Source organism: Lactuca sativa, chromosome 8 (assembly GCF_002870075.4).
Source record: "Lactuca sativa cultivar Salinas chromosome 8, Lsat_Salinas_v11, whole genome shotgun sequence".
NCBI lineage: Eukaryota > Viridiplantae > Streptophyta > Magnoliopsida > Asterales > Asteraceae > Lactuca > Lactuca sativa.
Window position 1 is genome coordinate 24,529,115 of NC_056630.2, and position 13,357 is coordinate 24,542,471.

At 37.5% G+C, this 13,357-nt stretch overlaps 2 protein-coding genes across 4 annotated transcripts; one reads left to right on the forward strand and one right to left on the reverse strand.

Annotated features, from left to right (window-relative positions):
• Positions 1-5,531: 5,531 nt before the first annotated feature.
• On the forward strand, positions 5,532-9,568 carry LOC111888973 (general negative regulator of transcription subunit 4). The gene is made up of 10 exons (XM_023885105.3): positions 5,532-5,693; positions 6,056-6,155; positions 6,261-6,388; positions 6,476-6,626; positions 6,699-6,808; positions 6,895-6,978; positions 7,056-7,104; positions 7,194-7,917; positions 8,003-8,113; positions 8,796-9,568. Exons 2-10 carry the CDS (start codon positions 6,063-6,065, stop codon positions 9,395-9,397), a joined length of 2,052 nt encoding a protein of 683 aa, XP_023740873.1. The 5' UTR covers positions 5,532-5,693; positions 6,056-6,062; the 3' UTR covers positions 9,398-9,568.
• A 109-nt stretch (positions 9,569-9,677) lies between these two features.
• LOC111888974 (AP2-like ethylene-responsive transcription factor TOE3) lies at positions 9,678-12,626 on the reverse strand. Of its 3 annotated transcripts, none has more exons than XM_052766453.1 (8): positions 11,719-12,626; positions 11,352-11,408; positions 11,167-11,257; positions 10,925-11,070; positions 10,708-10,752; positions 10,502-10,608; positions 10,253-10,395; positions 9,678-10,166 (listed from the first exon to the last, which is right to left on the reverse strand). In XM_052766453.1, the coding sequence occupies exons 1-8, from the start codon at positions 12,300-12,302 to the stop codon at positions 9,930-9,932; spliced, it is 1,410 nt and encodes a 469-aa protein (XP_052622413.1). In that variant the 5' UTR covers positions 12,303-12,626; the 3' UTR covers positions 9,678-9,929. The 3 variants fall into 3 exon arrangements, with proteins under 3 accessions (XP_052622413.1, XP_052622414.1, XP_052622415.1); XM_052766454.1 differs by having other exon boundaries at positions 11,170-11,257; positions 11,719-12,625; XM_052766455.1 differs by lacking the exon at positions 10,708-10,752.
• Positions 12,627-13,357: the final 731 nt, after the last annotated feature.

Here is a 13,357-nt window from a genome sequence, read left to right on the forward strand (position 1 = left end):
GCACTGTTTTGAAAACCGGACCGGACCGGTCGGTTCAACCGGTTGAACCGGGAACCGGTTAGGAATCCGGTTTAATTAGCCTAAAAAACCGGCTGTTTTGAGAACCGGGAAAAACCGCCGGTTTAGTCAAAAACCGGTCAAAACCGGATTTAAAATTTTAAATTGCTAAAAATCTTCAGCCATCTCATGTAGAAACGCCAACTTAAGTCACTATGGGCCACATATGTTTGGCAGTGAGCCCATTTCCAATCTTACAGTGCAAGCCGTTTAAATAATAAAAGTGCACATCCATATTTTCTTCACTTGGTCGATGTGGGATTAGAATGCTTTTCATTATTCCTCAAATATTTATTACTTCTACTCTTATACAACTTTTCTTTCTCTTTTCAAATATTGAGTGAAACATTCTTTTAGACGAAACTAAAATGCAATATCACCGTTTAACTTCAACTCTATTTCATGTGGGCAAAATCTTATATATATATATATATATATATATATATATATATATATATATATATATATATATATATATATATATATATATATATATACACACACACACACACACACACACACACACACACACGGTTTTACCGGTTTTTAAGACCGGTCCGACCGGTCGGACCATTTGAACCATCGACCCAATAAGACGGCCGGTTTGATGTCCGGTCCGGTTTTCAAAACATTGGTTACAAGTCTCTTTTTTTTATTTTCGCATCAGTTACAATATTACAAAGCAAAACCCGAATAACACACACTAATACAAACACACACAAACACAACCACCCTAGTGGTGGCCGGCGGTGACACATGATGGCAGCCACCACCTCATGGTGGTGGTGGTTATGATCTTGAGCCAAAGCAACACCAAAAGCACTCCAAACATCAATCCAAACGCATCCGAGAGCTCACAGCCACCCGAGATGGTAGCTAACAGTGGCGGAATTGCGGCAAAAGGTGGTGGTCGTGAGTTTTCTTCAGTTTCCTGACCAAGAAAAGTTTTATACAGTATTAACTCATGAAATATGCTCAAACACATACACAACCACCATCCCCACGGTGGCTGGTGGCAGCAAAGAAGTGGCAGAAGACGGCAACGGGGTAACAGCCACCACCTCATGGTGGTGGCCGTGGGTTTTCTGGTCGATAGCGTACATTCCACACCACCACTTTTGAAAACAACCCCCACATTCGAACATGTACTCGCTCAACCACCTACAAGACGACAGAAATGCCACCGTAGCTTAAAGGATCGGTGGTTCAGGCCGGCAGCGACAGTAGGGACGTACACCACGTTCAACCCACAAAATGAACGAAGAAAAGGGAGAGTGGGCGGCGGGTGATCTTACCGAGAGCCTTCTGGTCGTTCGCGACTCCGGTATCGGCGACCACAACTTCCTTCGTTGGTCTTGTGTCTCTTCCGACTTCTCACTACATCTCCGACAGTAAGGCTATTGCGGTGGTGCACCACAACGAGGTTGCAGGTGGAAAGAGGGTGGCGATGGGAGGTGACGGGTTTAAAGTCCCATGTTGATTTAAATTTTGTACATTTTGCCAAGTTCAGTCCCTCCCCACGACATTTGTTTTCAATTTAACTCCAAAAGTTACCCTTTAGCCCTCCCTTCCATAGTTCTTTTCATAAACAATCATAATAATTACCAAACAACCCTCAACACGACAATATCTTTTCTATTTAAGCCCCAATCTTACCAAACAACCCCTGACTTCTGAAAATCTTCACGAAATAAATCCCAAAAATACACTTTAGCCTACGAATAATCCAATTTATAACATTCTAACTCCCTAAAACTAACAATCCACTAAATAATATCGATTTAGGGCGACTATTCGTTCATCAATTTTTTATTTATTTATTTATTATGTAACATCCGGAATTTCAGGTATTATATTTATTCATTTTATTTCGAGTTTTGTGGAAGGACTCGGCGAGTTGGTGCGTTGACTCGCCGAGTAGAGACGCGATTTCTCACCCGGATTAATGACCGGACTCGACGAGTCGCATTGGTGGACTCGGCGAGTCCGCGCTGTTTAGTGAAACCCTAATTTCTCGGGTTTGGGACCTATTTAAAGGGCCTTATGGCCGTCATTTGTGCTCACCAGCCCCCAGAGCGAAACCCTAGTGAGCTTGAGCGTTTGGAGTGAGAGAAGGAGCCATTGTCGACCTTGGTGGTGTTGTCTAGCAAGGGAAAGGAAGCTATAGCCAAGAAGAAGCAAGAGGGTTAACTTCCTGAAGATATGAGGTCCAGAACATCACGTTTGAGGTACTGTTTTCGAACCATTTTCTGTTGAGGTGATGTTCATGTTGATTTAGGGCTTATTGAGCTCTTTTGTGACTAGATCTAGTGCTCCCATGGTCCCTTAAGAGAGTTAGGTTATGGATCTGGACCCATGGAGGTCCAGAGTGCCTCTTTGTCCAAGCTTTATATGAGTCTATGGAGGTTTTGGTTTGGGATCATTGTGTTTGAGGTTAAAACACCATTTATGAGTCAATAGGTGTGATATGAGCGCCAAAACATAAACTTTACGTGATAAATAAGCTTGGAAAGACTGGATCTATGAGTTAGTGGAACAGATCTGACCTCAGAAGGTCGTTTAGGGTTGTGCATGGAATGCACTCGTCGAGTCCATTGGCAGACTCGACGAGTTGGAGCGAGTTGTTCCGTGTTTTCGAACCAGGGGTTGAGTAACCGAGTTGGGTGAGTGACTCGGTGAGTCGGGAGGGGATTCAGAGGAATCGGGTCCCCGTAGGGACTCGGCGAGTCCACGCCAGACTCGGCGAGTTGGGTTGACCGTTGACCAGAGTTGACCGATGTTGACTTGATAGAGTTAGTCAACCCTAGTTGGGAAAGTGTTAATTAGAGATGTATTTGTGTTATAGGAGGACTATAGCTCGGGAGATCGAGCACTAGTGATTTCAGGGATTTACGGGTTACCGAGATACGCGAGGTGAGTCTTCTCACTTTACTTTACCTTGAGTAGGTAATTAGAGTTATGTGATACAGTGTTTTATGCTATATATGTGTTATGTGTTGCACTGCATTATTCTATGTGATTTATGTTGTGCATGCTACAGAGTTAGAACCGGAAGGTTCATAGAGATAGAGCCTGAGGGTTCATAGAGTTGGGTGCACGGACCCAAAGAGTTATAGCCTCGAGTGGCTAATATGTGTTATATATATATATGGTATTTTGGGGAACTCACTAAGCTTTGTGCTTACAGTGTTTGGTGTTATTTGTTTCAGGTACTAGTGAGGATCGCGGGAAGGCGCCGACCTGATCAGTACACACACAGGATTTTTATGTTATGAGATCTTGGGAATTGTTATATGCTATGAATTTGAGTTTCAAACAATGATGTTTTTATGAATAATAAATGAATTATGTTTTTATAAAATGCGAAAAATTGTTTTGAAATTTACGGTGTTACATATTAAATAAACATAATGTTACAGGCCATATACCAGAGTAAAATGACAACGCTTGATCATTCTAGACGATCTTGTAAATTACATTTCTAGTACGGACCTATAACCCGTAGACATAGATGAAATATGATACCATATTCATCAAATACTATGATGGATTGAATTGCCTTAATGACTTACACCTGCCAAGGAACCCCCTAGCTATGTAGTCAATCTATTGCTGTAAACGATTCATCAGGTGAATTAATTCATCCTGATAATTGTGGATTAGGATTTGTGAGAATCGGTTAGGATGGGTATGTCTGGATGTAACAGTTGGTTTTGCAGAAACTGACAAGATTCTTCGTTTTAAACTCAATTTCGGTTGATCTTTATATGCACGCTAAGGTATTGACAAGCCCCACAACTCATTCAAATTACTTTTGACTTAGAGGATACCGAACTTAATTTATTAATGAATACAAAAAGTCTAGAATATCAATTTTCCCATTTTGGATCCAAAGCACAATTTAAGGGCTTAAGTCATTTAACTAACATTATCAACATCTAATAATGTCTAAAATTTATTCTCTTGAAGCCCAAGACTTTTACCTGATCAAATTATGGTTTGTTATCTCGAAATTAGAAACATTTCCGAAACTAGATGTTACACCTACTTATTATGTTATTCAAGGGAAAGAAAACTCAGTAGAGCTACCATTAACCAAAACTGAATCTCTAGCAGAGGAGAGACAAATGTAATCTAGGCACACCATTTGATACCAAAGACGACTGCGCCCATTACATGGTCAAGTACTCCCAACTTAACGAATCAAAGCCAACCTTGAAGATTAGGAGTCTGTGATAACCACTTATACTCGGAACTTGCGTAAGGTGTAACCTAACAGTGTCTATGTGAACTTAAAACAATTACATGTAAGTTTCATTTAAGTCCATGACACCATCGACCATTTTAACTCCCTCGTCAAGTGTTCCACTCGCCCCACATGCTTATTGAATTATTTCCATTAAATTGAGAAACTTTTGTATATATATTTAGACATCGTAATCACGAGTATTTGCATATTATAAAATGCTAACTTTATATGTTCATTGACTTCTAAATGCAATAATGAGTTCCCTAATTTTTGAAAATTGCTTTTGTACATAATAAAAATCACAAATCATTTGTAAGCGGTCATATCAACAAGACTTCGTTGTCTAACCTTAATAAATATCACTTCACTAACTATTGACGGAGGCGTCACAACTTTTAATGTTGAAGAATGTGATAACAAAAGTGCAAAATTTTTAAAACATGATATGATATGGCTAAAAAAAAACAATTAGACATTATAAAATGGTAACTAGTATCCGGTGTTATCAACATCCAAAATAACATAATACACAAATATAAAATAATAACTTTTCAAGGTGGTTAAATCTAACACAAAAAATACGGGAAAAAGGAAAGCCAAACCTTCATGTACGAAACGTTCATAAATTGGTCGTCGTATTTCGGAAATGTTCTTCGCATTCACAACAAAAAATATAACACTTTTCGACTTAAAATTATAACAGAAAAACACGTGAAACAAACACACTTTATTGAGTCTATCTTTTACTTCTAAATAAACTTCAAATCTCGAATTTGAATTTTTTTAGAATTTTCGGATATGACTTTCACAGGAGATGATGAGCTCCATTTATATGCGATGGGCACACAAAAAAGTCCAAAGTAACCTATTCTAGACTTGTTAGTTAGTTTTTAAATATATAAAAATAAAAGTTATTTTTTAAAAACTATATAGAAAAATAGTTAGTTTAATCGGATAAGCCTTAGAAAATTAATATAACAATTCTTAATAAAATCGAGAAACTTCAACTCAAATGTTCTAGTAGCCTGAAAAAGGCATGGCACCAACTTTGGAACAATGTTGAAGACAAAAAAAATGTACCCTCAGCCTCATGGTAAGATTAGGTGGTCCATCATCCACCAAATCATTTATCCATGTGAAAAGTAAAAAGCCACTACAGGACAAAAATACACTATAAAATTAAAATTAAAATAAATATATATTAAACCCCCATCTTCACAAAAACCTCTCTCAATCCTGTGGCTTTCATTTCTTTAAGCCGTACTCGTCAGTTGGGTCTTCGTCTCTCTCTCTCTCTCTCTCTCTCTCTCTCTCTCTCTCTCGCGATTTCCATTACCATTTTCTTTGCTCTGATTCTTCTTCTCGATCATTCGCTCACTCAATCGCTGTAAGTTTTACAGTTACTTCTTCTTAAACTGTACGAGTTTCTAAACCCTAATTACCTGCATTATAATGTGATACATTTCGTCATGATTTATGTGTAATTCTGTGTATTGCGTACACGCGATGTTTTAATTCCGGATTTCTTGTTCTTTTGGTATGTTTATGCGTTTAAAGTGCGAGACGGTGTTATCTACGTGAAATGCATTACGATTTTGTGGTTTTTGTGTGTAATGAGAGGGTTTATTTCGTCGTAAGTCGTAATAATGGAAGTTAGGGTTTCGTAGTGAATGTATGTGTGCGAGGCTAATCAGAAGGAGAATAACGTTGATTTTTTGTTGGTTCTTGGATGTTGATGTGTTTTTTCAGAGGAATCATGAACAGCGAAGAAGAGAAAAGGTGTCCTTTGTGTGCAGAAGAGATGGATTGGACTGATCAACAATTGAATCCCTGCAAATGTGGTTACAAGGTTTGGATTTTCACTCATGAAACAGTTTCTTTGCTTCTTTAACTTTGTTTATTTGGTGTTGACTTGTTTGATTATTTGTTTTAACCCTCTGTACTACCAATGCAGGTGTGTGTCTGGTGTTGGCATCACATAATGGATATGGCAGAGAAAGATGCAACAGAGGGACGCTGTCCTGCATGTAGAACACCTTATGATAAAGATAGAATTGTAGGGTTGGAATCAAATTTTCAAAGGTACTGTACATTTGAAGTCTATTAACTTTCATTGCTACATTTGATATGATCATATGAAGACTTGTAATAACTGGTTCTTGCACATAGGGTGGCTACCAATAGTTCAAACCGAAAGCAAAAACTAACAAAGGCAAAACCAAAACCGAATGAAGTAAGGAAAGATCTTAGCAATGTTCGAGTAATTCAGCGAAAAATGGCTTATATCATTGGACTCCCTCTTGATCTTGCTGATGAAAATGTAAGCACCTTTCAATCTTTTTCTTAATAAATTGTATAAATCATTGTTAATAAGCTACTTTTTCTGGTGTAGTTATTGCAACGAAAAGATTATTTTGGGCAATACGGAAAAGTCACAAAAGTTTCCCTTTCTCGGACAGCTGGCGGGACTCTCCAGCAGTTCACTAACGACACTTGCAGTGTGTACGTCTATAAGTTTGCATATTGAGTTGCTCTTATGCTTGATTTTAGTCCCAAAAATCATGATTTTCTCCCTTATATGTTCTTAGATATATTACATACTCAAAAGAAGAGGAAGCAGTAACATGTATTCAGTCTGTTCATGGTTATGTCTGGGATGGTAGGCTTTTAAGGTAAGGAAATGACCTTCTTGCCCTTTTATTACTTTCTTTTACATTCTTGATGACCATTTTGAATCCAAATTCTCCAGGGCATCATTTGGTACTGCAAAGTATTGTCATGCATGGTTAAGGAACATGGTATGTAATATGTTTCATTATTTCAATTCGGTTTCATTGATGAATTTTTACAATCTTACAATTTTTTTTTTTTTTTTTTTGATGTTTAGCCTTGCAACAATCCTGGATGTTTATACCTGCATACTATTGGTGCTGAAGAGGATAGTTTTGGTAAAGATGAAGTAGCTGCAGTTCATACTAGGAATAGAGTACAAGAAATAGTTGGTGGGACCCATTATACACATAGGCGATCTGGAAGTATGTTACCACCACCTGTCATTGACCAATCATATAACCACACTGACCCAAAAGTAGTTTCACCCGAGCCAATCAAATCATCCAAAAACATGGCAACTTTTGTGGATATTGTTGGAAGGGGGTCGAGTAATACAAGTTCTAATAAGGATGTGAATTCTGTTGAAGAAGAAGAGGAAGAGGAAGAGGAAGAGGAAGAGGAAGAAGAAGATAAATCAGATAGTTATGTGGATGAAGAAGATAATGATAATCATAATATAGTGTCTATAGAGGCCCCATTATATAAGAATGATGGATATAATGAGAATGAGATGAAATTTGAGAGTTTGGCCAAGTCAGATAGGATTTACAGAGAGTCTAATTCATTTTCAAATGAAGAGATTGTGGAGCATTTGAGAAGGGTTGAGGTGAATAATGATGAAAATTCTGCTGATGTGGAGAGTAGTATAATATCGGATATTTTGTCGATTGATTTGGATGGATGTGATAATTCAGTAGCTGGATTGTTTGAAGCAAGAGATGGAAGGCAACATAGTGATCAATCCAGATTCTCTTTTGCAAACCAACATATTGACATTGGTATGTATGTATGTACAGTTTTGTGCTTTTCTTTATACTACTATATACTAAATACGCCTATATATTTTTTTTCTTCAAATAATAGGATCTAGGGCACAGAAGTTTACACCACCGGGATTCTCCATGCCCAGTAAACCACCTCCTGGTTTCTCGTGCATAAGAACTGATCAGGCTCAGACTGTTGCTGCTAGCTCAGGTAAGCTAAACTGTCTCTTTCCTTGCATCTAGCTACTGTTTGGTATGCAGTGTAATCTAAAGGGGAATAGAATGATAAAAAAAATCCTTTTTGTTTGCCACAAAGGAATGGAATGTGATTCCTTCTCTTTGGCTGATTTTCTTTCATGTTTCTTTCTTAGTAGCTGATGGAATGATATATATTATAATTATAACTTACTTTTCTTCATACAACCTACAATAACATCATTGTTTTTATAAAGTTTCAAAATTTTAATTAAAGTTTTTTTCCCCCCAAAATAACTAAAAGTAATCTTTCTATTATGTTTATGTTTTACATTTCATTATATCTATTATTTTTTTGTAAACAATTTTTGAAGGTGATAATTTTTTTTGTACCATTTGAAATTCATATAGATATTAGACATAGTATATAGTTACAACAATTTGAAATATGTTTATATTCAATTTATTTGGTGATAGTTATATATTTTCTTCATTTGTCAATATTATTCAAATTATACATGACAAATAATCAGTCATTCCATTCCTTCAAGACAACCAAACTAAGATGACAATTGGATATAATGATATGTTCCATTACATTGTTCGTTTGATTCCATCGTATCAAGGCAAACAGACATCTTATTTTTGAATCTTTCTGTATATTTACTTATTTATTTATTTATTTATTTTATTTTCAGGGAATTATTTCAGGGGTATGCCAAACAGTCACTATCGCACACCATCATTTGGGAATCTAAGCAACAGCAGCAGCAGTGATGATGTTATTGATATGATGATGGTTGGTGGAGGGAAACCGTTGACAAATTCCTCCTATTCGTTTGATGACTGGCATTTCAATTTCATGACACAACAACAGCAACAATCTGCACCTACTACCACCACCACCACCACCACCACCAATACCATACAGCCACACCAGATAATTCCTCAGTTTCCTCCTTCACATGATGATTTTTATGGTGGTCTTACTTCTGGGCTGATGAATCTTGATCTACATCACCCATCTTTATACAACAACACCCAATGCCAATCCCAATCCCAATCCCAATCCCAACAACAACAATACTCACTTTCACAGCTGAAATTTGGAAATGCGTATCAGTTTCAAGATGCTCAACTTCAACAACAACCACCACAACAACATGATCCTAGAAATGACGTAGAAAGGTTGGGGTTTGAGAGCAGATTTTTGCCAAATTATGGTGAGTATATGTTCCAAATGCCAAATTCGGGAGATGTATACAACACCCGCACCCACACCCGGGTATTTGGAATGTAAAGAATCTTTCACCTTCTCAGACAAAACTTCTTTTAGTTTTATCAAATGAAAATGAGCACAGACAGACAGGTTTAACTCTCAGTTCAGTGTTTTTACAAGAGTTGTCAATAGCTTTAGCTTGCTTGTGGATAGATTTCATGAATATTACTACAACTAACTTTGTTTCACCAATGCTTTCTTCCTCATCATGATTGCAGTTTTATTTTAGGTTAAAATCTCACATGAAAAATTAGGTTAATATTGTTGGCAAAAGTATCTGTTTCTGAATGCCCAGAGAAAATGGATGTTGGCCCTACTTATTTTGAACATCATTGAAATATGGTGTATATACGTACATGTTCATATACCACTAACACAATATGCATCATTACAAAAAAGCTCGAGTATGCTTTTTTATACACACAAGCAGAAGCAGAAGCAGAAGCAGAAGCAGAAGCAGAAATGAATTCTGTGACATTAGATGTTTTGCCACATGAATAGCGGTCAGTCAAGCAAAGCAGTCAACATGGCTTGCTTTTATCAACCAATCTGGTTACTGAAAGTATATCGAAGAAGAAGTGCCCCTGGCCATGTTAGTTGGCTGTTGGATACTACCCCCATTCGAGAAAACAGTAGTAGTAGTAGAAGAGAATCCTGATGATGCTGCAATAGAAGAAGAAACCGGAATTGGAAATGTCACACCCATGCCATAATTGCCACCCAACATTTGCATTTGCCATGCTGAGAGCCCTTGAATATTATTCGCAGATGCCATTCCTATCGCTTTTTCCTGAGTAGAAAAATTTAGTCGGTTGGTGGGTGACATCAGATAAAATTACTTAGGGAACAAGAACAACCCATAAAATAATTAATTACCTCATTGTTTGGTGTAAAACCATAATACATGTTACTAGGCCATAATAACGGAGCTTGAGCTTGTGTCTGTGCCTGTAAATTTGCCCTTGGACTATCTTTAGTGGGAGAAATCCCGAGGTTGAGATCAAGATTGTGACCACTAGCTGCAATACAATGGAATTTTAATTTTCCAAGTTATCGTTTTATGTTTTTATGAAGAGAATGGAATAGTTAATAAGTTATACTTAATAAGCAAGCAATAAGCAATACCTTCTTCATCCATGGCTTCCAAGCTTATATCCGCTCCATAGATGCGTGGCTCAAAGTTGGTGACAGCTTCCTTGCCGTTACATTTAATGGCAGCTTTGTCATAAGCCCTGAATTCAGACAACATAAATTGCAAATGTTGTTGAATGATGCCTTCGTTCATATGGGTGGGTTAACATGTTAATTGTCAATTATAAAATTACAACAACCTTGCAGCTTCTACTTCGTTGTCGAATAATCCAAGGTAAACATACCTGCAAACCAAGGATTGTAATCTTGTAGATAAACAAAAAGGTGTCCTAATTGCTTTCATTTACTCACTATGACGTTGTATTTTAACAACTTAATCCAAAAAGTATACTACACCTACATCAAGTCATCAAGTATGTATGGATTTCTCTTTTTATATCTAATGGTGTGACTTACTTTTTTCCAAGAAGCTGACCCATGCGAGCCTCCCATCTCCCACATTTATGGAGGGTTACTCCTCGGTATTTTGAACTTCCTCGTGAGAATCCTGTGCTCTGTCTACGGAGTATATGAATAAATTCTTCTTTTGACAAATTCTTTACCTGTTGTGTTGCATTCATTTGGAGACGTTAACCTTAAGAAACTAAAAACTTGGGTCTAATCTTAATGAGACAAAAAGTATATAAACATATTCTCACCACCTGTGCCATATCTTCCTCATATTCGTTTATATGAAAGTTGATATCCGCATCAATTCCCCTGAACTTGATGGCAGCTCGATCATAGGCTCTGAATTATAATATCATTGATTCATTTAAGTTAGAGTCACATCCAATTAAATCAAACTACAATAATATTTGTAAAAGGGAACTCTGTCTCTAACCTAGCTGCAGCCAGGGCAGTGTCAAATCCGCCTAAATAAACTTGTTTCCCACAATCCCTGAGCACAGAAAATAGAAAATAAAACCAGTTATTGTTGCAAGAGGGGACAACAACAATGACGAAATTCAAAACATTGACAATTTAGATTTATAGCAAACCCCAGAGAACTTATTGATCCAAATTCTATTTCCATACGGAAATAATTGGGAACGGAGCGTATATTCCATACGGAAACAATTTTATGTGCTTCAGCTTCAAGCAATTGTACGGTGTAAATGAATGATGCATATGTAGTAATTAAATACTACAAGTTCATGTGAATGTGTGATGTACCATATCAGAACGAGAGTGCAATGCATCATACATACCAGATATGTGATTCCCATCGACCAGTCCGACGATAGAACGTCACACCACGATACTGTGAACTTCGAGACCTTGGTCCTCGCCGGCTTTTCTTTGCCTGCTGCGGCGGTGGCGGGTGAACTTGCAGGTTTTGTGGCGCCACCGCAGGTTCCGGAACCTTAAGATTCAACCAGTGCGATCCAAGCAAAGACGTCGCCAACGGCGACGATGTTATTGACTGAGAACCTAACTCCTCGTCCTCCAACTCCAGATCACTGTCAACCGGAAAAAACTGCCTCGTAATCAAACCACCAGATATTCCATTAGAAACCTCTTTTACTTTCCCAATTCGATCGACGATACCGATATGATAACGGAGCTTCTCGATATTACTAGCAGTATACGATACCGAGCCTTCGTCATCAGCATTGGTGACGGGAGGATCGTCGTCGGCGTTCAAAACGTCCGATGAAACTGAAGTACCGGAATATTGAATCTCCGATTGACGATCTTCCGAAACATTCTTCGCAGTCTCAAATTCAATCCGATCGCGAATAAAACCAGAATCATCAACAGACACTACTACATCAACATTAAGATCCAACATCTTCAGTATATCTATCAATATACGTATAGATTGCAAACCCGAACTATATTTATAGCTCGATTATACAATCAAACCTATCACTTGATTTTCAGCATTTCTAATTCATGAGAGCTAGTTTCGATCGAATCAAAAGCCACACACACAGTAAAAAATGGAACTGTGTGTGAGAGAGAGACAGTTGAGATCTGAGACACACCAGATATTTCGGAGGTAGAGGAAATCCAACAAACTTTTATACACACAGCGACCACATTTCAGTGTGTGTAACGAGAAGAGAGGAGAAAATGAGAAGTCAATGAGAGGCTGTTGGTTTTAGGAGGAAACCAATGATGGTGATATTAGAAAAGATAGATAACGCGTCGTCGTTTCAATTCCTATATATAAAAATAAATATAAATAAGCTTTTTTTTTTCTTCGTAAAAAAACTTAATATTTTAAAACAATTTACAAAATAATTCCAACTTATTTTATTTTACAAAAATCCCAGAAACACGGCTAAATATTTTATTCTGGCTTATTTTTCTCAAAGTTACCCTCACAATAATAAGTAACCCTCTTGTCCCCAATCCCCATAGCTCATTTTGTCTAACCATTGTCGGCCATCAGTTTTTGACATGCGATCTGAACTTAATACGAGTTCTGATCAACACCACCACCACCATCGGTTGATCTTTATGCCAATTTGCACAACCACCACACACTGCACACCAAACTACCGATTTCGTAAACCATTGCCGCCAATTTGGAAAGACAGAAGACGGAGGATGGAGGTCCCGATGAGGCTTCCAACTAAAAGGGAAACACCTATGATGTCTATTTCCTGATGGGGCTTCTGACTAAAAAGCCGATGCCGATTTGTTGGTGCTCCAGCGAAGAGAGGCGACTCCTATAATCACCTTAGCAGGTTATATGCTGAAAGGTAAAAATGATTGAACTGAAAATGTTAGCCGGTTTTTAAGATTTTTTCCTAAAAAAATAATAATTTGGGATAAAAAGATAAATTTAGCCAACATTTTAGAAATTTATGGAAATTTTCCGTATAAATAAAGCTCAAT

Bases quoted from the DNA above. Each gene is read 5' to 3' on its own strand.
- LOC111888973 (XM_023885105.3), top strand. From the start codon at position 6,063: ATGAACAGCGAAGAAGAGAAAAGGTGTCCTTTGTGTGCAGAAGAGATG. The intron at 7,105-7,193 runs GTATGTAATATG...TTTGATGTTTAG, and splicing joins ATGCATGGTTAAGGAACATG to CCTTGCAACAATCCTGGATG. The intron at 8,114-8,795 runs GTAAGCTAAACT...TTTTATTTTCAG, and splicing joins GACTGTTGCTGCTAGCTCAG to GGAATTATTTCAGGGGTATG.
- LOC111888974 (XM_052766453.1), bottom strand. From the start codon at position 12,302: ATGTTGGATCTTAATGTTGATGTAGTAGTGTCTGTTGATGATTCTGGT. The intron at 10,609-10,707 runs GTTGTTGTAATT...GTCTGAATTCAG, and splicing joins AACGAAGTAGAAGCTGCAAG to GGCTTATGACAAAGCTGCCA. The intron at 10,396-10,501 runs GTATTGCTTATT...ATTGTATTGCAG, and splicing joins GGAAGCCATGGATGAAGAAG to CTAGTGGTCACAATCTTGAT.